Consider the following 26084-nt stretch of genomic DNA (forward strand, 5'->3'; position numbering starts at 1 on the left):
GCACCAATAAAGCCCTCTCCCGAAACTTGGCGGTGATCTCCGCCACGGTCTCTGTCGTCTGTCTCATGTCTAGAAACTCCCTGGCCAGCTGCTGAAGCTCGACCGCTGGTGCAAACTCCGCCCTGAACCTAGCCACAAAGTCCGACCAGGTCATTGCCTCGATAGCCGAGGCTCCCAACGAGTCACCCACTGACTCCCACCAATCCCGGGCTCGGTCCCGTAAACACCCTGCTGCGTACCTCACCTTCGACCCCTTAGGGCAGAAGCTGGTCAACTGGGCGGACTCAATATCCGCAATCCATCGCCTGGCGACAATGGGGTCCTTCACCCCATGGAAATCCGGCGCACCACTGCCCCTGAAGTCCTTGAAGGATAGTGTGCGAGATCCCGACTGGCTAGAGGCCAAGTCGCTCCTGAATGCCCGTAGGCGATCCTCCATTAACTCCACGATCCCTTCCTTGATCGACCCAAAGATGATAGGGGTCGACTCAAGGATGCCCCTAGTGATCTCCGACGTGATGAACTCACGTAGCCTCTCATCAATCGGCTCGGTGCCTGATCCCGAACCTGGCCCCTCTCCTAACCCGCCATCTGTCGGTCTCAGTCGAAGTACCACCATTCTGCAAAACATCATAATAATCATTAGTGGTACTGCTACTTTCTGAGGGATCTCAACTACTTACAGGTTCCTTGGTCTCGTCTTGGCCTTCCTCGGCTCAGGTACGGATCCTCTGCTTTCAGTAGTACGGGCCCATACTACCTTCCACATCTATCCGTACCTTCTTGAGGAATTCCTCGACTCCACCAGCTCCCCTTTACTACTGCTACTCTCTGTTATTCTCATCCTAGGCTTGCCCTAGGGAAAACTCAAGTTCAACACGACTGGTCCTCAGTTGCTGTAGGTCTCCTCATAATGCCAGTTAGCCACCACCTAAACACCATCACATGTGATGAGGATTAGATAATCCTTCAAGTAAAAGATCCGTCCCTACAACGGTTGGACTCAAACAAGAGCTGCGCAATAGGGCCAGTTCCAATACTTTGGGATTATTCAACCCTGATTACATGTGGTGTGACGTGTTTACCTAGTGGCTAACTCCCATTACTCAGAATCCCACCAAGCACGAAGCAAGCAGCATTCGGATAAGGGAAAAACAGACTCAAGCCAAAACTATTCTTATAACAAGAAACGACACTTAACATAGGATGCTAAGCTCATACTTTCAGGCATAACCTAAACAGGCTATCCTACTGCTGTCTACTCAATTCTAGCATGCAATATTCATAAAGATGTAACACATAAGCAGGCACATAAGGCATCACTCCTAGATCCTTAGCCTATTCTAGCATGCAGTTCTACGTAAGCTGATAAACATAACATAAACTTGTATGGGTACTATGGGGAATACTTACTTGAGCTCGGCCGGTTGCGCACGTCACACACTTTGCTCTTTCTTATGACTCTTTTCCGAGTTTTAAAGAACAATTTCTTTTGGAAAATCTTTCAATCCCTCGATTTGAGTCCAAACACTCCCGAAGGCGTGTCCGAATCCCTCAAACCAGGGCTCTGATACCAAGTTGTAACGACCCAAATTTTACGTCCGAAAATTTCATTTTAAAGTATTACTTTAGAAAACATTAATAAATAAAAACATTGTTTGATCACACCATAACACATCGTAACCATGTTCTAAAAGGTCAAACCATACATCCCATCAAAATATCAGAGTACAATCCCAGTAAATCTCGTAAATGCGGAAACCGAAGAGTGTGTGTATGACGTGCCGCTACCGCGCCGGCTCCTTCCCCTTCGGTGCAGAGGTACCTGAAAACAAAACTGTAAACGTAAGCACAAAGCTTAGTGAGTTCCCCCAACGTACCACATACCATACAAACACATAACATACGTACTGCCAGGCTATTCTGGGGTGCCTGACTACCCGGTACGGCCATTCTGGGGTGCCGACCTACCCATACGGCCATTCTGGGGTGCCGTCTTACCCGTGTCCAGCCATTCTGGGGTGCTGACTACCCATGTCAAGCCATTCTGGGGTGCTGACTACCCATCGGTCCTAACAACCGATCCTCGGGGACTGGTCCCCTCCCGCTACCTCTATCGCATATCATAATAGATCAACATACAAGCATACCATCACATACAGTCAGATAATTCTGGGGTGTCTGACTACCCAGCGGTCCTAACGACCGTACTCTACTACTATTGCATATAACGTATCATGATAGCATGTAACGTAACAGGTAATAGCAAACCTAGATGATATCACAAAGACAATCATCTATCATACATCTCCTACTGGTGGGCCGGCAGTGTGGCCTTAGACCCACCACTACTGGAAGGTAACTCACCTCAAAGTAGCTGCTGAACTGATCGGGAACTAACTGACTGCTGCTGCTCCGGGAGTCCTCCGGCTGCAATTCCCATAACATACTCAATCAAACACTGCTAACTGTCCTTTAGGTAAAATGACCATTTTACCCCAGGTCTAGCTCTAAGCCAATGCTAGAGTCAACTTTCAGTTGACCCGACTCGCCGAGTGGATCACTACTCGCCGAGTCCCTAGCAAACCATTGTCCTGGGTCCCTGGTTCTACTCGTCGAGTCGGGCTATGACTCGACGAGTTCACCTTCTAACTGTCATTCAACTCCTTCATCCTACTCGCCGAGTTGTATGAACAACTCGTCGAGTTCATCTTCATTCGAAGAACACTTTATGCTAAGACTCGCCGAGTTGTATGAACAACTCGCCGAGTCTGTTCTTGATCTATGAAGATTGCCTTGGACTCGCCGAGTCAGGGCATTGACTCGCCGAGTCCTAACATGGGTGAGTTCAGCTCCCAACTCACCGAGTCACCCCCTGTGACTCACGACTCAACTCGACACATCATGAAGGGACCAAATCGGTGACTCGCGACCAGACTCGCCGAGTCACCTATACGACTCGCCGAGTCGTCGCCATGCATCCACCAAATACACAGATTTACTCGATTTCAGTCCATGCCATTCATAGATCTGGACTTCTAGGACCCAAATCACACGTAAAGTTTCCAACTTTACGTGTGGATATTTACTAATGTGGATTTTAGGGTGCAAAATGCCTCAAAAGGGTAGATCTAGGATGAACAAGCCACATGGGGCCATAAAGCTCACAGATCTGAGCTCCTGGAGCTCAATCTTGCCTAGATCTAAAGGTTAATCCACTTATTACGAAACATTAAGCACAAACAAGCTTGAAGAATTGCTCAAGAGTGTCCCAAATGAAATCCTAAGCATAGAAACAGGGGAAAAACGAGATATACCTCAAGGAAAATGTTGAAATGACACAAGGATGACTGATCTCCTTCTCCTCTTCTTGATCTCCTCCTCTTTCTCCTCAAAACCTTCAAGAATACACCAAGAACACTTCAATCTCTCAAGGAAACAAGGGAAAACGATGTTGGGGGAGTTCTGGGGTGAATGGGGACGAGTTGGGGCGGAATGAGGGTTTAAATAGGGTGCAAACCCTTGAAACTTAGGGTTTCATCCAGCAGCGGTGACTCGCCGAGTCCAGGATATGGACTCGCCGAGTCGCCCACTTAAACGTGTCCTGAGTCTCGTCCCTACTCGGCGAGTCAGACCTTATGACTCGCCGAGTCCAAGGCTAAAATAGGGCAATGCTTAAATAAAATTCACATACCGGAAACCAGGTGCTACAATTTGCGATCTAGCAGTCAGGCGCTCAGCAAGCAGACTTCAACAACTACTTTCGAGGTGAGTTACCTTCCAGTAGCGGTGGGTCTAAGGCCACAATGACGGCCCACCAGTAGGAGACGTATGATAGATGATTGTCTTTGTGATATCATCTAGGTTTGATACTACCTGATATATTATATGCTAGCATGATATGTCATATGTGATAGTAGTAGAGTTCGGTTGTTAGGATCGAAGGGTAGTCAGACACCCCAGATATGTCTGACAGTATGTGATGATATGTTTGCATACTGGCTTGTTATATTATATGCGATAGAGGTAGTAGGAGGGGACCAGTCCTCGAGTTCGGTTGTTAGGACCGAAGGGAAGTTCAGGCACCCCAGATATGTCTGATATTATGTTATGTTATGATATATGTGATAGTAGCAGTAGGGGGTGAAATAGTCCCCGAGGATCGGTCGTTAGGGCCGATGGGTAGTCAGCACCCCAGAATGGATTGACATGGGTAGTTAGCACCCCAGAACGACTTGACACGGGTAGGTCGGCACCCCAGAATGGTCGTACCGGGTAAGTCGGGAACCCCAAAATTGCCCGACAATATGTATGATATGTGATTGTATGGTATGTGGTATGATGGGGGAAGTCACTAAGCTTCGTGCTTACAGTTTTCAGTTTTGGTTTCAGGTACCTCTTCTTCGAAAGGGAAGGAGCTGGCGCGGTAGCAACACATCACACACACGCTTTGTATTCCGCACTATGAGATCTTCCTGGGGATTTGTATTCTGACATTGTTATGTTTTTATAAACTAGTTTCCAGACACGCACATCTTTTATGAAATGATATGATCGGTGAATGTTTTAATTCTAATGTTTTGCTAAGTATGTGTTTTAAAAATGAAATTTTTGGCTCGTATTTTTGGGATGTTACACATATAAACTATAATATGTATAGTTTATGAAACTTACATATTTTTTCCAAAGTTAAGATTACAAAACACAAACATATAAATTATAATATGTATGGTTTATAGATCATATGCACTACTTTAGATATTCATAATACATTACAGAAAAGCAAACATATAAACTATATTAAGTATATTTTATGAGATATACTTACAGTTTATTCATTATAAGGTAAATTTTCATTATTCTGAGCATAATCATAAATATAGCATTTGTGAGACACACTTCACGTACTTATCTAAGTACCAACCAAGTCCTGAAATTATAACCAGAGTCTCTTGGTGGGAGAGCGTGACACTTGTGTATACATCTATACAGGACTGACAATCCCGCACCAGAGCTTCTTGCAATATCTTGGACGGCAGATCTGTGGTGACAAATGTCCTACCGATTGCGATGCCTGAAGAACGTCGGGTTCATGCCATCTTAGGACAACAAGCATGCTTATAATAACTCACAATTTGGTATTGAAAAAAATAATTAGTGTATGAATAAGTAAACAACTTCACATAATTTTATTTAATAATAAAAGTATTATACAATATTTTACAATTACAATTAGTAAAACTAAACGATTACAAATACATGGTTTTCATAACATGTACAAAAAAAATTATCTATTTCAGTAAAGAGAAAACATACTTTTCATGGTTTTAAGTGAACTAAACTACATATTACAACTTCAGAGTACAATAACATCCACACGTTTTGCTTACAACATACTACAACAGAAAATATAGGATTTTCTGGGAAAACATATTTACATTACCAAGGAACTAGAAAAACATATTTCAGTTACAAACATGCTTATGAACTCACCAACTTAATTGTTGACACTCTTTTCAAAACTACTTGTATTCTCAGGAAACTAGTAACAGGTATCCACAGGTTTTGAGAAGATGGAGATTCATAGACTCATGTCTTTTGCTTTTGTATTAATTTTTTGGTGTTAATATACAATGATTTGAACACATATGTAAAAACTTATACTTTATCAATACATGGTTGTTGTACTTTGATTACTATTATGCAATTGTTGTGCTACTATACATGGCGTCATCTGCCCCCGAATGTTTTCGCTGTTCCGGTTTGGGGGTGTGACATCCTCATTGTGGCGGGCACAGACACCGCTACTGCCCTCCCCCTCCCTGTAACCTCAGACAATCGGCTCGTTTATAGCCGGTCTGGTTGCAATGAAAATAAATCAAGCCCTTCTTGGGGTAATCTCTGATCACGTGGCCCGACTGGCCATATGCGTAGCATCCCAAGCCTGTCGTCCGACAAGCCCCACTGTGTGGTTTATCGCACTTGGCACATCGGCCACGGCCCTCGGAAGTGTTCATATAAAGACTTTACTAATGCAAAACCCAAAACTTTTGATGGCACCAGAGGTGTCATTACACTGACACGTTGGTTCGAGAAAACCAAATCAGTGTTTGAAATTTGTGCCTGCCCAGAAGCAAGCAAAATAAAGTTTGCAGTATGCACCTTCTTAGATAGAGCCGTCTCCTGGTGGAATGGCTATGTCAAATCGTTATCTCTCCCGGTCACCAATGCTATGGGCTGGGAATACTGAAAAGTTCTCATGCTGGCAGAATATTGCCTGCGGGGCGAAATGCAAAAACTAGAGCGGGAGCTCTGGAGTCTATAGATGAAGGGCTCCGATATCGCTGTTTACATTGCTAGGTTTAGTGACCTGGCTCTTCTGTGTCCCGGGATGGTCACCCCGGAGAGCAAGAAGGTGGAGAGGTATATATGGGGATTAACTCCCCTGACTCAAGAAAATGTTTTGGCTGTCAATCCCTTTACCTTTGATAGTGAAAAACGTCTGGCACAGACACTGATAGATCACGAAGATCACCAAGATTCCGTGATAGTTATTCCCGAACAACCCAAGGAGAGTGGCAGTAAAAAGAAATTCTGGAATAAGTGAAAAGGGAAATCATCACATTAGCCCTCCAAGAAACAACAAACAGTGGCAGTCCATGATGCTACCATTCCTGCTGTTGTACCTGCCTCTAAATCTACTACTGTTTTTGCTACCCTAGCAACCCCAAGTCGATACGCTGGAACTTTGCTAATGTGAAATAAATGCAACTTCCATCATACAGGAGTTTGCAGAGAAACGCATTGCCGAAACTGCAACAGAAAGGAGCACACCGCCCATTTTTGTAAAGCACCCGCACAACCCATCTCTCAAGTCCCTGCCACGGGAGTAAGTCAAACTTTCTATGAATGTGAGGAAGTAGGACATTTCAAGAGAAACTATCCTAAGACAAATAATGTTGGTGGTATAGTGAGGGTTTTGGCAATTGGATATGAAGAAGTGGTAGCAGATCCTAATGTGGTTACAAGTATGTTTCTTCTTAACAATTCTTACGCATGCATTCTTTTCGATAGCGGTGCGGAGAAAAGTTTCGCGAGCCATAAATTCAAACACCTACTAAAACAAAATCCAAAATCACTAAAAGATACATTCACCGTTGAGATGGTCAACAGAAAAACTAAGAGCACAAATGACATATACATAGGATGCACACTTACTCTAAATAACCATTCATTCCAAATTGACCTTATGCCGATCTCACTTAAAAGCTTTGACATTATAATCGACATGGATTGGTTAAGTCTTCATCGAGCTGATACCCTATGTTACGAAAAAGCCATTCGTCTTAATCCGCCAAGTAACGAATCTCTTGTTATCTATGGCGACAAATTCGGTGCAAATCTTCAAATCATTTCTTGCGTCAAGGCCCAGAAGTATCTTCGCAAAGATTACTGTGCCTTGTTAGCTCATGTGGTTGATAAGACACAAGAAGTGAAAAGAATTAAGGATATCCCTAGAGTCTGTGATTTTCCTGATGTATTCCCCGATGATCTCTCAAGAGTTCCTCCTGAACGCCACGTCGTATTCCGAATCGACTTGATTCCTGGAGCTACCCCGTCCCATAGCTAAATCCCCATATTGTCTTGCACCATCAGAGATGCAGGAACTATCCAGCCAATTGAACCAACTTCTCAGCAAAGGATTCATTAGACCAAGCTTCTCGCCCTAGGGAGAACCGATCTTCTTCGTGAAAAAGAAGGATGGATCATTCCAAATGTGCATAGACTATCGTGAACTAAATAAGCTTACCATTAAGAACCGATACCCTCTACCACGGATAGAAGACATTTTTGATCAACTTCAAGGAGCCAATTTCTTCTCCAAGATTAAACTGAGATCAAGATACCATCATCTATGAGTCTAGGAGCCAGAGATTCCAAAGATTGCTTTTAGAACTCACTACGATCACTATGAATTTTTAGTGATGTCCTTTGGTCTAACGAATGCAATTTCATTATTCATGGACATGATGAATCGTGTGTGTCAACCTTACTTAGACAAGTTCGTTATAGTTTTCATTGACGATGTACTAGTCTATTCCCAAAGTAAGGAAGAACACAACCAACACTTACGACAAGTCTTGGAAACCTTAAGGGCAGAGAAATTGTATGCGAAGTTCTTAAAATGTGAATTCTGGATTCGAAGGGTAGAATTTCTAGGTCATGTAGTTAGCAAGGAAGGGATTCATGTTGATCCCTTCAAGATCAAAGTTATCGAAAACTGGGCGACCCCATGAACCCCAACATAAATTTGTCAGTTTCTAGATCTCACTGGCTACTACAGGAGATTTATTCAAACCTTTTCAAAGATCGCACATCAACTCACCACCTTGTCCCAGAAAGGTGTGACATTCAACTAGGAGGAGAAACAAGAAAATGGTTTTCAGACACTAAAGCAAGCCCTTTGCAGTGCATGAATCTTGTCCCTCCCAGAAGGGATGGAAGATTTTGTAGTTTATTGCAATGCGTCCAAGTAAGAGTTAGGATGCGTTCTTATGCAGCGAGGAAATGTTATATCCTATGCCTCGAGACAACTTAAGAACCACGAAGTCAATTATACTACACATGACCTTGAACTGGGAGCAGTAGTTTTTGCTCTAAAGATATGGAGGCATTACCTGTATGGTATGAAATGCATAGTATTTACTGATCATAAAAGCCTCTAGCACATATTCGATCAGAAGGAACTTAACATGAGACAACAACAATGGGTAGAACTACTCAATGATTACGAATGTAAGATTCGCTATCATCCCGACAAAGCCAATGTGGCAGCAGATGCCTTTCATCGGAAAGAATACTCGGGATGCTGAGTAAAGTCTTTGACCATGACTATCCACTCCCACCTATCCACACAGATCAAGCAGGCTCAGTTGGAAGCCTTGAAACCTGAGAACGTGACGGGTGAAGCATTAAGAGGAATGGAAAAGAACTTGGAAATCATGGGTGATGGAGTTCATTATCTCATGAATCGGATCTAGACACCAAAGTTTGGTGGCTACAGAGTTGTTGCCATGAATGAAGCTCATAAAACTCGATACTCTGTTCACCCGGATGGCCGAACATGAAAGTTGAAATTGTTGAACATGAAATCTGAAATTGCTACTTATGTGGGTAAGTGTCTAACTTGAGTCAATGTCAAAGTAGAATATCAAAAACCCTCAAATTTACTTCAACAACTAGAAGTACCAGAGTGGAAGTGGGAGCGGATCACAATGGATTTCATAACCAAGCTACACATGACAACGGGTGGTTATGACACCATTTGGGTAATCGTCGACAGATTAACCAAATCTACACACTTCCTGCCAATAAAAGAAACTGATAAAATGGAGAAGTTAACAAGGACGTACATTAAATAAATAGTACGATTGCATGGTGTGCCAGTATCTATTATTTCTGACCGAGATAGTAGATTTACCTCGTGGTTTTGGCAATCACTGCAAAAGTCCTTGGGAACCAATCTTGACATGAGTATAGCGTACCATCCTCAGACTAATGGGCAAAGCGATAGAACCATACAACTGTTGGAAGACATGTTAAGGGCTTGTGTGATAGATTTTGGTAAAGATTGGGATACCTATTTACCACTCATCGAATTCTCATACAACAACAATTATCACACTAGAATTAAAGTTGCACCATTCAAAGCCCTCCATGGCCGCAAGTGCAGATCCCCTCTGTGTTGGGTTGGAGTGGGTGATACGTAACTAGCCAAGAACCATGTAATCGATAGTACACTAACCAGTCCCGGGATCATTCGAGAAACCACAGAAATGATTGTACAAATCGGAAACGATTAAAAGCTTCTAGAGACAGACAAAGAAGTTATGCGGACAAACGACAAAAATCCTTAGAATTCCAGGTTGGTGACCACGTTTTGTTAAAGGTCTCACCTTGGAAAGGAATGATGTGATTCGAAAAACGTGGGAAACTAAATCTAAGGTATATCGGACCATTCGAGATTCTTGCTAGAATTGGTCCGGTTGCTTATAAACTCAAACTACCACATGAACTTAGTAACATTCATCCCACTTTTCACGTCTCTAATCTCAAGAAGTGTCTATCTGATGGGACTCTTGTAATCCCACTCAACGAATTCGAGTTAACGAGAGTCTTCACTTCGTGGAAGAACCGGTGGAAGTCATGGATAGGGAAATCAAAAGAACAAAACAAAGCTGTATACCAATAGTGAAGGTTCGCTGGAATGCCAAGCGGGGACTTGATTCACTTGGGAACGGGAAGATCAAATAAAACAAAAGTATCCACATCCTTTCCTTTGTTCATGTGTACCATTTTAGAAACAAATTTTGGGACGAAATTCCCTTTATTGGGGGGATAATGTAGCAACCCGTTATTTTCAAGTCTGTAAAAGTCAACCCAAGGTCAACAAGTCAAAACATGTCAAATAAAAGTCAAATTGGTTGAATTGTTAATTTATTAAAGTTAAATTACTAATTTTGATACGTATAAACCATTTACTAAAGTGTTGTAAAAATTTAGAAGTAAAATCACCTAAATCCGAGAATTTTCGCATAAACCGAAAACCCTCGGTATTTTAAAATTAGCCTCAAAACAAAAACGGTTCTTGGTCGCAAATGTGCGAGACCGACAACCCAATTACTCCGCAATCAGTTTCCAACCGTGAACCATCTCGGTGGATTTCCTTTTTTGGCTGAAAACTAAACTTCTCGGGTGGAGTTCTTAACCGAGAACCTCTTTCATCGGTTTGTGTTCTTGATCGAAATCATTCAAACTGCCTCACATTTTGCTTTGTATATATATGACATCTTTGGAAAATATCTTCATTCTTACACTTCACAACCGAAAACATCATTTCTTCTCTCTCAATCATTCATGCGAAATCCTCATACTAACCATCAAAATCAACCATTTTTCTATTGATTTACAACCGAAAAGTCTTGAATCTTCATATAATCTTGTTGAAATCATCAAGCGTTCTTAGTCTCACATCGAAAACGCCATCTAATCTCATTAACTTTCAACCAAAAACACCTTATCTCCTTAGTTACATCAAGAACACCTAAAAACTATTCTAAGGTTTATTGTAAGTTCTCTTACATTGATTAAGTGTTGTTTAACACTTTAAACTTAGTATTTAAATCATTATATTTTATTTAAATACGATATCGTGTGTAAATATTGTTAGGATACGATTTATAATACAAGTTCTAACCTGAAGATCTACACAACCAGTTGAGAACTCATACAAAAGGTGAGTTCATACCCATACATTTTCATAATTTTTCACTGTTTTAAGGGAGGAGGGGGGGGGGGGGGGGGGGAATACAAGTGTAACACAATAAAAATTGTGTTAATATCTAAATATTTTCAATGTTTATAAATTATTGCCATTATCAAAATTATATATATATATATATATATATATATATATATATATATATATATATATATATATATATATATATATATAATTAGGATTCAACAGGCTTAGAATTGGTAATTTAACTCCATTTCATGTTCCTTGTTTGGTTGTGGGCTTGTGGTAGAATTATTTATTCGAATGTCTACTTAATCATACTTATATAAATATTATATTTATATAAGTATAAAATGATTTTCAAACTTGTTAAACAAAAATATAATTTTTGCAAACTGTTTTAGTACCATTTGGAAGTAAATATTGAATTTCAAGGAACAACCATATTACAGATTTTACAAACTAAACAAATATATTCATTACAGTAAAACATAAACATATAAACTATAATAGGTATAGTTTATGAAACTTACATATTGTTTCCAAAGTTGAGATTACAAAACACAAACATATAAACTATAATAGGTATGGTTTATGGATCATATGCACTACTTTACATATTTAGAATACATTACAAAAAACAAACATATAAACTATATTAAGTATAGTTTATGAGATATACTTATAGTTTATTCATTATAAGGTAACTTTTCATTATTCTACGCGTAATCATCAATATAGCATTTGTGAGACACACTTCAAGTACATATCTAAGTAACAACATGTAACACCCATAAAATCATGTCAAATTAAAACTTTTTCAATACACTTAAAAACCATTTAACCATTACATAATTTGTTTTCAAAATAATAATCATCAGAGTATCCCAGTTTCCAATCATAAAACATAGCAGTAGTAGGAGCGCTACGATCGAGCCTTCATCTTCCCTCGATTATCAGAAGTACCTGAAACAATAAACTTAAACTGTAAGCCCAAAAGCTTCGTGAGCTACCCAAAAATACCAACGCCCTATGAATATAACCATATCATATAAATACAGAACAACATGCATAATGAACCTTCAGCCTGACTGGACTGCCTCACAGGGCCTACAGCCTATCTGGACCGTTCCCGAGTCTTCGGCATGACGGGACCGCCTCGCAGGGCTTGCAGCCTATCCGGATAGCTCACCGGGTATGTTGGCCTACAACATAAAATAGGATCATAGCAACATCCCAAAATCCGGGATACAGACTTAACCGGTCGCTAACATAGCATCATTTTATAATCAGGACACTGACCTAACCAGGTCACTAACATAAGAATATCACCATCCTAACTACCAGGATGTAAACCAATACACATATCACGCCATAATCTGGATACAATCATAAAGGGCCGACCTTGGTGCCTTCGACCCTATTGTCGACTCGTAAGATAAGCTCAAACTCTCAGATCACTGCCACAAACTCCACCACCTATATTCATTGTAAAACCATACTTGTAAATTTCCAACCTCCCAAAACGTCCCCAGAAGCCCGCTGGTCAACCCTTAGTCAAAGTCAAAGTCAACTGTCCATGTTGACCTCAACTCGTCGAGTACCCTCAGTTACTCGCCGAGTTTCATGCATAACTCACCAACTTGCCGAGTCACTAGAGTGACTCGTCGAGTTCCTAAGGTTTGCGACCATAAACTCTTTGGCCGACTCGCCGAGTTTCCCTTGCAACTCGCTAAGTTCATATATGTCCAAAAGTTGGGAAAACACCATTCGACTCGCCGAGTCCACGACAATCTTTATCGGACTCGCTGAGTTGACCATGCCACTCGCCGAGTCCTTCCAGCCCTTCATCAATAAGCTTAAAGGGGAAGTTAAAGGCCATGTAATTGAAGCCAATCTTCTTCAAATTACCCGATACCTGCAACAACAAATCAAACCAAATTAGTAACAACAAAAGAAGAAAGAAAATAAAAAATAACGAGGGGGGGGGGGGTGTTTAGAGGCCTTTCTTATATTCCTTCATGAAAAAACCTTTCAGGCTTGTATCAAGCAATCTTGGAAAGGTAAGAGTGGGGGGGGGGGGGGTTAGAAGTCTGTAACTGACAGAAGGTAGGAAAGGAGTTTACCGATCATGATGGAGGTTGAAGGATGTTCAAGGAAGGATGTGGGGAAGGATTTGAACTTCAGATGCGGAAGATACCTGAATTCTCTCAATGACTGCTTATATGGATCTAATTGATTTCCTCCTTACTACTCTAAAAGTGGTGTATGTCCTGAGAACTCCCTTTCCTGAATACACTGAAGATGAAACCTTAGAAGTGTCAAAGAGGGGATCGAAGTGATAGAAAGATGAAAACATATGTGGTGGCCATATCTTAAATGGTATGTCTACAAATGAATTAGTAATATGTACACCAAAATCCACACCAATGCTGAAACAAAATACAGAAAACAGTAACGAGTAAAATATACATTACAAAAACACAAAAGTGTACACAATAACAATTTTAATTATCACTTATCGACATACTCATCAACATTCCATAAACTTTTATAATTACACATGATATTGATGAGAAATCACTATGAACCATTTGCCATTGAAGTTCTGATTAAGAAATTAATTTTGAATAAATCATGTTTAAGTTAAGTTACAAAAGCACCAAAATCATCAGTTGATCTGTACACAAAATGACATTAACAAAACCATTGTCTCAACATAACAATTAGAATTAGTATAAAATTGTGTAGGTCAAGAATCTTACCATGAGGAAGACGATGTGGAACTAAGAACGAAGGACAAAAAGCACCAAAATCATCAGACAAAATCTATACACAAAATGAAATTGACAAAACCATCGACTTAACACAACGATTAGAATCAGTATAGAATTGTGTAGGTCAAAAATGTTATCCCGAGGAAGACGATGCGGAACCGAGAACAAAGGACATTTTATGACCTTGCAGATAGAAGGTAGGGAAGGAGTTACTGATCTAATTGATTTTAACCGGGTTTTATGCATAAAAAGTGTAACATCCAGATTCCTTGAGGTATTCTTATTATACTTATTTAATATAAAATGTTGAGTCTGAGTTGCATCCCGAGAACATGCTCTACAATTCTAGTACGTCATTTCTTACTAACTTAATACGGGTCTTAATCTATTAAGTCACAATTTTGTCCTAAAAAACATAAAACTCTCATTTTATCCTTTGGCAAAAATACATCTTTTTATGCATTTTTTCTCTTGAACTTACTCATCTAACCTCATCTTAGCGATTTAAACTCATTTTGGCCATTTTCATGAAGTCACAAATTCATAATCTGATCTTTTTCTTATAAATGACCATTTTGCCATTTTGGTCAATAGTTGACTCAAAATCAACTCTCTAAATTTCAGGTTCTTACAATCTACCCTTGCATCCTTGAAATCTTTTCTTACTCTCTTGGTCGTTTTAGCACTTAATGACTCATTTCTAAGGTTATTCTTTTCTTTAACCTCTTAACCCGAAATAGCAATCTACTTTCTATTTCTTTGCATTTTCAATGTAATGACAAATTATCTTAATCTATCTACTACTCTATCTACTCTAATGCAATCATATTGCATACTTAGCACCCTTTCTCATATTTTTGTCCCATTTGTTACAATCATATGCATAAACTTACCATTTTTCATTCTTTTTCTCACTAGTGGTGAGTAGTCACCTATTTTAGAGTGATATATATATATATATATATATATATATATATATATATATATATATATATATATATATATATATAATGCTAGTATAAATTGAAATGATTTACAGAAGTTAAATTATAGCAACAAAAAGAATACATATTCAATACTCTTTAATCTATTCTCTATACCCTATCAAAACTCAAAAGAAATAAAAGGAAAAAACATATATATAACACCAATCCCCTACCATTTCCTTCTCATTTCCTTTTTCTTTTTCTTTGATCTTTTACAGAAAAAAGTATCCTACATTCATAGGTCCTTCACTTCACTTGTAAGTCTTGAACAAACATGTACAAGTACAATCTTTTTTCCTCTTTTATGTCCCCTCTAATTAGAACAACATCCTTTCCTTTGGTTATTATTCCCATAATCACCAACATTTATGGTTGTTCCTTGCGTAGGAACAACCGTTTTGGCTGCTTCCTGAGCAGCCAAAGCTTTCTTACTAACTATCTGATATATATCCAACAAAATCATCTGAAAGGCTTTTTCCACATTTTGTGCTTCGAGTGCAGAAGTCTCCAAAAACGACAACCCTTCTTGTTCTGCTAACTTTTGACCATCGGTTTCTTGAACGGCTCTAAGATGGTTCAAATCCGACTTGTTTCCAGCCAACATGATCACAATGTTGGAGTCTGCATGGTCCCTTAGCTCCCTTAGCCACCTTGTCACGTTTTCAAATGATTGTGCTTTTGTTATGTCGTACACCAACAGAGCACCTACAGCTCCTCTGTAATAAGCACTTGTGATTGCTCGATACCTTTCTTGACCAGCTGTGTCCCATATTTGTGCCTTCACTGTCTTCCCCTCCACCTGCATTACAATTTACAATTTACGATTTACACCCACCTAGTACAACTTATGACAGACTAATCTCTGTGGGTAATTTCAACAAACACCTTATGGGCATTACCAAGTCTCCGTCGATATGTTGCTATTTTCAAGAAACAAACTATTATATATGGATATGATTGACGTAAAAAAGTGATATCTATAAGAAATTGAAGGCGTAACCCACAAAAAAAACTGCCGGAGGTTACTCAACCTGAAGAGTTCTTGTAGCGAATTCGACACCGATGGTGGATTTAGACTCCAGACAGAACTCATTCCGGGTAAACCGAGAAAGAATGTTAGATTTACCGACTCCAGAATCCCCAATCAATACAATCTTGAATAAGTAATCATACTCGTGATCCACCTTATATGCCATTCCTTCTCTCAGACCTATAGAAAATGGAAGAAAAACACGATTAGAAAAACGAAATAAAGTTTTGATAAACGACTATTCATAACGACCAACTTGGGATCTTTTCTTTTCTTCTAATCAATTTCGATGAACAAAATCGTTTTTTTTTTCGATAGAGTTTCACCCACTTTTATTGTTTCAAACCACCATTTTCTTATCTTCAGACGTCTTCACAAAACTAGAAAGTGAAAACGAATCCCAAATGTGATTATTTTATGTAATGGAAAATGATAGACGATTAAGAATCTAACCATGCAGAAATGGCTGATGAAGAGCAAGACTGTAATGGAAAGATTAGACGGAAGGAGTTGCAGAGGATTGTAGAGAGAGAAAGGGGAGGAGGGAGAGAGGACCAATCGGAAGAAACAGAAATTTCGAATAAACAGGAACTTTCATCGGTAATTCAGAAGAAGAATAGAAAAACCTGGAATTGTTTCAAGTTCACAAAGTTTTCATTACTATCCATATACTATATTTTAATGGCAACAAACACCCCATATAGTTTTCGTCGCCTACCACTTAGAGTCTATCTTCATTAATAACAAAATATAACCTAATTTTCAATTAAAAAAACAAATTTATCTCACCTACATCTACAATTCTACACAATCCAACCCTATCCAAAATTTTCATCATCCTTGTCAACCCTACCAAATCTAACTTTCAATTAAAAACACACTTAAAAGGGTATTCATATTTAGATAATTTATTTTATTCAATGCAACACAAGAAAAAAAATCGAACGAGCTTTTGACATCCTAAAAAGTTGTTGGTGCATACTTGAACTCCATGAGCAATGCTTCCTAGAATATTAGAAAAATAATATACACTTGCATTATTTTACACAATATAATTTAAAAATGAAGATACGTCCATATATCCTGATCACATTATCGATCCTCCAAACATATCGATCCTTCAAACAATAGAGAAGTAAATGAATGTATTCTTAATGAATGGCATTACCAAGAAGCCTACCACAGGTTTTTGTTTATTTTAATAGAAAGAAAAAAAATTGCAGCCATATCGTGCAACATATGGCAAACACCTACATACCAAACCTTTACAAGGGTTTTTTTTTTTTTTTTTTTTCCTATTATTTACCCTTCTATTTATATAGTCAAATATTATTTAATTTCTTATATATTTTTTGGCTTAGTTTTTGTGTGTTTGAATTAATTTTTGTTTATTTTAATAATAAAATGGTTTAGGGAAGAGATGTATGTTAGGAATGACCATTTCTATATGTTTAGGGAAGTTACGTATGAAATGAGAAGATAGAGGAAGAAAAAGAAAAACTAACATGATGCTTGTGTTATTTACGTATAGGATGGGTACCCGATACTAATATAAGGAATGGACATCACCTTAGCACCTTATGTGTTTGGATATTTTTTAATTTAAGGTAGTGCACTGACGAGGCTATTTTATGAGAAGGTGGGTCATTTAACCCACTTAAAAAAAATCAAACAAATTATATATAAAATATATATTTAGTACCTACCTTAAGTATTATTAATGATCTACCTTATTGTTTGTAAAAAAAATGTAAATTATTAACAATAGAAATCATATTTTATGGTACGAAGAAGTCTAACATCGACTCTAGAAAGAAAATGACAAAGGGTTTTCCATGTTCCATCTTTTATATTTCTACATCATAAGCTTGTGGATGCCTTATTTAGACTGACTTACTTCTTTCGGCTTTTGCCACCAATTTTTATACGTATTAAACTAGCCTGATTGAACCCAATTTTATCCTGAACTGACTTGAACTCAGTTGGTGAACCACATGTTTTTTTTTTTTTTTAGATTCGTCATTGAATGAGTGATACAGATTATGGTTAAATGTCACCTTTGGTACCACATCACCAACCACTACAGGTGAGTTTTTTCACATAGTATTATTATGATCCCATAATAACAATTATATAAGTATATGTAATAGATAAATGAATAAAATAATATTAATTTGTGAAAAACACTTCATGTAAAGAGCTTTGGGGTGAAAGTGAAACACTATGTTGTGTCATATGATGTTGTCTCTCTTAATCACCATTCATCGTAGAAATCTCAAGTGAAAAGGAACCATTGAATTAAAAGGGAACAAAGAATAGCATATTCAATTAAAGAATTCAAAAGAAAAAATAAAAAAGATACTAATAAATCACAAAAGTTCACAAACAATTTCAAAACAGAAACCCACAAAATACCAATTACAGAAATAAATCCTTTTAAAGGTTTATAAAAAAGTAATCAAAGACCAACTTTCCTCATATTCTTGCACATTTATCTCCAAAACGACCCCATAAATAGTTAAAAACTTGGTGTCATTCGATCACTTTGATCCTCAAGAGCTACTTGTGCAAAGAAAAAAAAAAGCAGATTAAAAATAAACAATAATTTATTTATAAAACAAAACTCAGACAGGGAAGTTTCCAGTAAGGCGAATATGATCGAGTGTTCTTCGTAAGCCATATGTATTAACAGCTGCATTTGCAGCTCTAAACCCTCCTCCATATGCTGGTGATGCATCATGAGATATTTGATGCATGAAAAATTCACCTAATTTGTTCTCGTTTCTTGATTTCACACCTTTCTTTGATGTTGATGATGATGATGATGATGATGATGATGATGATGATGATGGGATGTTGGGCATGATCTCTGATTCGAGCCACATATATGAAAGCACTTGACAGATACCTTCTTCAACCTCAGGAATTAGGTTCCTGAAACCTGTCAAAATTCAAAAACTTTTAACACAACTTTACTATTACCAAAAAAACTTAATCTTAAAAAAGATTAAATTTAAGATTCAAGAAACTGTTACCTTTAAGACGTAACCAGCCATGCATCAACTCATGAGCAAGAATGGCTCCAGTTAGTAATCTGCATACGATATACTCAAGTGTTTATAACCTTCTCAACTGTTATATATTTTTATTTTTATTTTTAACTTAAATTATTTAAAGAACTAAAAGAATGGAGGAAAAGAAAATGTGACCTTGGAAGACCATATAAAGCAAGAATGGCAGTAACTTCACATCTTCGAGTCAGCTTCTGAGAATGAGTTCTCATTCCCACCAATCGATGACCACCAACTCTTGGCCTTTTTAATATCTGCAACAAAATAATTAATATATAAAAGTTACATTTTTGCAATAGGAAACCTTTTGGAACCTAAATTGAAAAAATCAGAAATACTCAGGGACTAAAACTGTAATTGACTCATAAAAATATATTAAGTATTTGCAAAATTACAAGTATCATGTTCTTTTAAAGCATACATACACTTGCAACAGTCTGTTCTTCAGAAAGACACACACCCCTTGTCTCAGGCAAATGATGGAACCCCTGAAAGATAAAAGAATTGTAAAAATCACAAGAATTCAAGTAGCAAAAACGTTATAAAAAAGGAAAGATTGATTAATTACGTTTTTCTCCCCTACGATAGCATCATTAAGGGCGTGTCTTTCAACAAGAAGCATGGGGATTTGTTGATCAAGTCTCATGTTCATTCCTTCATAATAGTCTCTAATGGAATGATAAAGCAGTTGACAATCTCCTGTATCCATTATTGCAGATTCCATGCACTCCAAACATAAACTCCTTCCATCTCCCAATGAGATGTATCTTACATTCACACACTTCAATATTTCCAAATTAACATAATAATTATAAAAAATGTTACAAAAAAAGGTATAAAGATTGAAACTTTATGTCCATACCTCAAGTCTTTCACAACTACAACATCGAGCTGTATTATCATGTTCATGTGCTGGACAATATTTCTGTGACCAAAATGGGTGGCATCGATACTCGATTAATCCAGCTCCATTTGTGGGAATCTAAAAAGTAAAAAAGATGATATTACACTTTTTGTAAAGGAATATATCATCGTATATGCAATTCTTTTGTATCTTTTAGCATCCAAAATCAAATCTTGTTTTAAGAATCAATACAACTAAGCAGGTTTTTCTTTTTGACTGATGGGCTTAATGGGTTAAGAACTTAATGTGGAAAGATACATATATATATAAGGTTGTTTCTTTTTGCCTTGATCCATACAGAATGTCTTAACACATTAAGCCCAAACTGCTGGCTTAATACATTCAGACCCAAATCTTGTTGGATTTTATTAGGGTAATTTCGAGTCTGATGTGGGTATGGTGAAAATTGTTTGTGGAGTGTAAGGGTAAAATGGTCATTTACGTATGTTCATGCGGTTTATTCGGTCCAAATAGAAACAGACTTTGTGTATACAGCATTTTATCCATACAGACATCATTTTACCCATTTGGCCACTTTATCAGGACTTAAATGGAATTAAAAAAAGAAATACATTCAAGTAAAATTTTCCCTTACAAATTGAAAGCAGACTTCACACTTGGGATGAGTCAACTCTTTGAAGCAGGACTTATGGTATGCATCTTTCCCTGATAAAGAGAACTTGAATCAACAGAAAAAAACTAATAAGGTTTTGAAAAAAAAATGCATTGTAATAATGATTAAAAAAAAGAACAAATTACCTCATGTTCAGTGATTGGGTAACTACAAGCACGACAACAAAAGCACTTTGGATGAAAAAATGTCCCCATGAAACCCAAGTAATTGCTGTAACCAATATCATGGTTGCATCCACCACATACCCTGAAATTAAGAGATGAATACAAAGATTAAATCAAGGTTATATCATGTTTTTAGTAACAAAAAGATATAATAGGTACCTATATCCCATGGGTACATATGGAGGGTATGATGGATGAAAGTCATCTTGATGTGATTTTGCAAGATCATTATTATCATTGCCTGGTTGCCACCCGTATCCTAAAGTAATTCAAACACACAAAAAAATGTTCATCTGTTATCTTGATAAAGATTTAAAATGAGGGTGATGAACTCATAACTTTTGATTTAGTTAAAGTTTACCATTTGGTTTCCTTAAACCTTCAGCCAAAGAAAGTGCAATTGCTCGATCTAATTCTTCCTTTTCTTTATCACTTCTTGTGCGTTTGTCCTATATGAATTTCTTGCATTAATAGCTATAATAAATTCATATATATGGAATGTAAAATGAAAAAAAAAAAAAAAAAAAAAAAAAGGAAAGATGGAATTTACCAAGGATCTAACAGGAGCACGTAATACCATACTTTCATCTCCAATAAACTGAGGAGGATTTCCACCACTGACTGAACCACGACTTGATCCACCTTTAAGAAGCTTATTCAGCCATTTCATGAAACCGGACTTCCTCTCTGCGTGTGGAGAAACAAAGTCCCCTGTTTCAGAAAAGTTTCATAAGTATAGTTCGTTCAAGCATTTCATCAAACAGTTTCCTGATGCACTCACAAAACCCATAAATCAAACAATAGTCAATGATGAAAAGTGTTCTTGTTTGTTCGTACCATAGATGCAAGGCTGAGAGAGGTGAGTGACGTTCCCTGAAGAAGACATGACTGGTGAGTTGTGGGATGTATGTATAGTTTGGCCACCGGGATTTCAAGAAGGAGAAAAGACGAATGGTGAAACTGGAAAAGGAGTAAGATGGCGATAGAGACCGAAAGGGTGGTTTGAAAAAGAAAAAAAGAAGATCAGCAGAGGGAGATGGGGAGAAGAACAATGGCATCATTGTAGATAAAAAGCTAATTTGTTTGAGGAAGAAAAGAAAGGGGGAATCTCTGAAAGGGTAACGAAAGGTACAGTTTTTCTGATAGAGAAATAGATAGATTCTTGGCTTGTGTAAAGCAAAGAAGAGAAAGTGGGATAGATCGAAGAAAGAAAGATAAGCAGAGAATCTTAGATGAAGATAAAAATAAACGGTTTCTGGACAGCCCATAAAAGAAGATCAACAATTGAAATATAGAAAGCTAGGGTTGAAGATAAGCGTCTAGAAGAACAAAATTTGATCGGACTTTGTATAAGGAAACCAACTTTTGAAAGAGAATTTTGCCGGCAAAAAGGAACGGTATACAGATCACAACGGCCCCTTCATATTTGACAATCGCCATAGGTTTAGTTTGAAATCTGTTTCTCCATTGGAAACAAAATTAATCAAACGGGTGGGTCCAACCGGGTACCACCTAAAACGGGTGGGTCGGATACACTCGAACGTTTTTTATTTATAAAGGGTTTGGGAATATGATAAATATTTTTTAACTTATTAGTTTTTATTAGTTTATATGGTGTTAAAGTTGATAAATATTTTACATGACCAAAGAAAAAGAAGCTTCTTAAAAACTTAGGTGATGTTTGTTTTTTTTAGAAAAAACCTCTTCAGACCTATTATTATTGCACGACGCAGCATACACGTAACACTTTTCATATTGCAGTTGTTTGTTTTTCAGAAGCCTTCGGATTAAAAAACTTGTGCGCATGTTCTTCTTGGTGCAGCATTTGTTTGGCCTCTTCCGACCTTTTTTTTTTTTTTTTTGCTAAAATATTGACTATATATTTTTGAAATCTTATTTCACATTTTTTTATTTATTCTTGTTGATTTTTTTTAATATTGAATAATAATAATCTGTTGATAAAATATCATTATTTTATGTTAAAATATTATTATATTTTGTTAAAATATCATTATTTTTGCTGAAATATTATAAATTTTTACCGAAATTTTATACATTATTAAATTTTCGGTATTAAAAAACTATTTTCAAATTAAAAAATCAACTTATTTTAATTTTTTTAATATCTGCAACAACATGCAGATATTAAAAAAAAAACAAACAAACAAACACGCTTCTTATTACAGTCTGTAGCCGTTTGGTCCACCTCTTCTACTGCAGAGGGTTGCAGAGATGGTCCGTAGACTTTATGGATTATTATAAATATAGGACAACTATATATATATATATATATATATATATATATATATATATATATATATATATATATATATATATATATATATATATATATATATATATATATATATATTCAAACATTTTTATTATCTTCTACCGATGTGAAATCGTAATAAAGTTAAAAACTTTTTTTAAGCTCTCCCAAACACCCAATACTTTTAATATATGAATATTTACAAAGAGAGAAGAACTTTGGTAATTATATATAAATAAAAGAGATTAAGGTTGTGTTTGGCGCACCACAACTAACTGATAAACTAGCTTATTTTTCGAGTTTTTTTTATGTTGTCGTGTTTGGTAAATCAAAAAGTAACTTATAAGCTAGCTTTTTGAAAAACTACTTAGACTAGCTTTTTAAGAGTTTTTATAAAAAATTTCAAATACACCCCTTAATTAATTATAGAAACACATTCTCTTACATGTCCTTTTATGTAATTTTATATATTTCAGCTAGCTTTTCAGCTAGTTTTGTCAAACGTTATTTTTTATCAGCAAGCTTTTCAGCTATCAGCTAACTTTTCAGCCATCAACTAGCTTTTCAGCTAATTCGTCAAACATAGCCTAACTTTGATGACTTTAAATATAATGACACCATAAATTTGTTGGTTTAGTAGGTTATATAAATACCTCATGGTATATGTCCCATACGACAACTTTTCAGAAGGATAACTAGTGCATGCAGTTGAGGCTTGAAGATTTACTTTAAATTGTGGTGTTGTGGATTGTATCATTCAATAATGTTAGTGGAGAGCTAACCACACCTGACCAAAGAACTTGATGGTTCAAACATCAAGATGCTCGTAAGGAATGAAGTTACATCATCACGTTAATCCAACTTTTTCACTATTGCATAAAGAGAATGAACACTAACCTATTTAAGTTTAATATGATTGGCCGGAAGCCAATCACATCTGACTAATTAAGGGGAATTTATGACTTTACCACCTCTTACAAAGAAATAGTCACCTTTTGTCCTCATCCACTAAGAGAGAATGTAGTAAGAGCGTGTTGTATCTCCCTTCTCTCTTATTGCCCTCTCATTTAGTCATATTCCATCTGCCATTTGAAAAGGATCCCAAAAACATCCACCTGACTCTCTCCTCCAACACATATATTATCATATCTACACATAGATATGGTTGATCCTTATCAAGAGAAACCATCTCCAATAATATCGTAAGATGCCTCTTCCAGGGCATAGGCTCTAGGGCGGTCCTAAATATTTTTTTATATGATGGTAGATAGGAACCAAGTCAAAAATCCATTAACCATTTATAAATCCAAGACACTCGTTCCACATCCAATCCTTAATTTAGTTGCACTGATTTTATTATGTTGCATCATTACCATGAGGGTAGATGAAATGTTATTTTAGAAAATTGGAAGCTATTTTAGGGTTTACATATAATGACATGTAAGTTAATGAGAATCCATGTCAGGTTTTAGTTTTTAGAGAATGTTAAATCATAAATATGTAATCGTGGTGAAAATTTCTTTCAAAAATCAGTTGTTTTCATCGATTGAAAACAATATATTGGTTTAACAGCAAAAATAAAACAAAATGTCCAAAATATCTAATTAGTCTAGAAAGATCCCAGAATAGATGACGAATGCGGAATAGTAATGATCAATGTGAATCAAACATAATGAAGAACACACAATGTAAATAATTCTTTGCTTAAGCTCAATTACTCTAGAACGATGATTACAACGTGGGTCATGTAAAAATTCTCTCACTAAACCAAATCTCTGTACACAAATAGGAGCATATCACTTATTTATAAGAAAAGTTCAACTAATTACACATATAAAAAAGGTAAGCCTACAAAAACATTTAAGAAAAACTTTGCACCTCAATAAAACTATATTGATATTTAGGTATATATTTCCTTAGAATTAATATAAAGGATCTAATTTTATGTATTTTTTTGGAATAACCAATATCGAATGAGACCACTTTTGGATTTTGGGATTTTTTTTTTATATATTTTAGAAAACAATTCAAAATAAATACTATGATTACCACCTCAGATTTCAGGATCTTTATATATATATATATATATATATATATATATATATATATATATATATATATATATATATATATATATATATATATATATATATATTTATTTATTTATTTATTTCCTGGACTATTCTCATATGTTTCAAAATAAATATTTATTTTGAGTCATATTAATTTGATTTTTATTATATATTACATTTTCTATTATTTCAACGTCAATAGTAAATTTCAAATTCTAACATAATATACATAATTTAATTTTTTTTTAACGGCAAAGATTTTATTTAAATTAGCAAGATGCTAGAAATGAAACATTACAAAAAGTACAAGCAGAAGCAAGGTTGTGTAACCACATTGTCCAACCTAACTTAGCTTTGTTATACCTATTAAAAATCCAAAAAAATAAGACCTATGAACAACATCATCTAAAAGTAAGGATTTCCTAGGAATGACCGTTCCAAAAACTATGGAATTATGAAAATCCCATAAGCACCAAAAAATTAGTCATAATCACCGTATCAAAAACCTTCTTTTGGCTACTTCTCAAGTTAACCAAGTATGGCCACTCGAAAAAGAACGAATTGAAAACTGAGTCGGGCACTGAACATTCCACCACATAGCAATTCACACCCACACATCAAGTAACTCGGTGCACCCAACAAGATTATGATCAACAGACTCAACAAACAGATTATAAACAACACACAAAACCGAATCAACCATAATGCCTCTATGAGACAGTCTCTCCCTAGTAGGTATGTTGAAAAGTGTAATCCTCCATATAAGAATATTAATCTTAAAAGGGACTAGATTATTCCACAAAGTCTTCACACCTCCTAAGAAAAGCATACCACCATCAAGAAAACCATGAGAAGACGGAATTGAAAAGACA

General features: G+C 36.6%; 2 protein-coding genes across 2 annotated transcripts; both read right to left on the reverse strand.

Annotated features, from left to right (window-relative positions):
• Positions 1–15148: 15148 nt before the first annotated feature.
• On the reverse strand, positions 15149–16771 carry LOC145011229 (ras-related protein Rab2BV-like). The gene is made up of 3 exons (XM_078969891.1): positions 16549–16771; positions 16097–16275; positions 15149–15864 (listed from the first exon to the last, which is right to left on the reverse strand). Exons 2-3 carry the CDS (start codon positions 16259–16261, stop codon positions 15379–15381), a joined length of 651 nt encoding a protein of 216 aa, XP_078826017.1. The 5' UTR covers positions 16262–16275; positions 16549–16771; the 3' UTR covers positions 15149–15378.
• A 1667-nt stretch (positions 16772–18438) lies between these two features.
• On the reverse strand, positions 18439–22306 carry LOC145012260 (protein DA1-related 2-like). Its single transcript, XM_078971055.1, has 12 exons — positions 21706–22306; positions 21419–21579; positions 21230–21317; positions 21028–21127; positions 20830–20950; positions 20666–20749; positions 20029–20148; positions 19735–19947; positions 19592–19654; positions 19305–19420; positions 19131–19189; positions 18439–19036 (listed from the first exon to the last, which is right to left on the reverse strand). The coding sequence occupies exons 1-12, from the start codon at positions 21752–21754 to the stop codon at positions 18720–18722; spliced, it is 1491 nt and encodes a 496-aa protein (XP_078827181.1). The 5' UTR covers positions 21755–22306; the 3' UTR covers positions 18439–18719.
• Positions 22307–26084: the final 3778 nt, after the last annotated feature.

This window comes from Lactuca saligna, chromosome 8 (assembly GCF_052625555.1).
Source record: "Lactuca saligna cultivar CGN05327 chromosome 8, ASM5262555v1, whole genome shotgun sequence".
NCBI lineage: Eukaryota > Viridiplantae > Streptophyta > Magnoliopsida > Asterales > Asteraceae > Lactuca > Lactuca saligna.

Bases quoted from the DNA above. Each gene is read 5' to 3' on its own strand.
- LOC145011229 (XM_078969891.1), bottom strand. From the start codon at position 16,261: ATGGCATATAAGGTGGATCACGAGTATGATTACTTATTCAAGATTGTA. The intron at 15,865-16,096 runs GTTGAGTAACCT...ATTGTAATGCAG, and splicing joins TCGCTACAAGAACTCTTCAG to GTGGAGGGGAAGACAGTGAA.
- LOC145012260 (XM_078971055.1), bottom strand. From the start codon at position 21,754: ATGTCTTCTTCAGGGAACGTCACTCACCTCTCTCAGCCTTGCATCTAT. The intron at 20,149-20,665 runs GTAAGGGAAAAT...TTTACTTTTTAG, and splicing joins GTGAAGTCTGCTTTCAATTT to ATTCCCACAAATGGAGCTGG. The intron at 19,948-20,028 runs GTATGGACATAA...GAAATATTGAAG, and splicing joins GTAGTTGTGAAAGACTTGAG to TGTGTGAATGTAAGATACAT.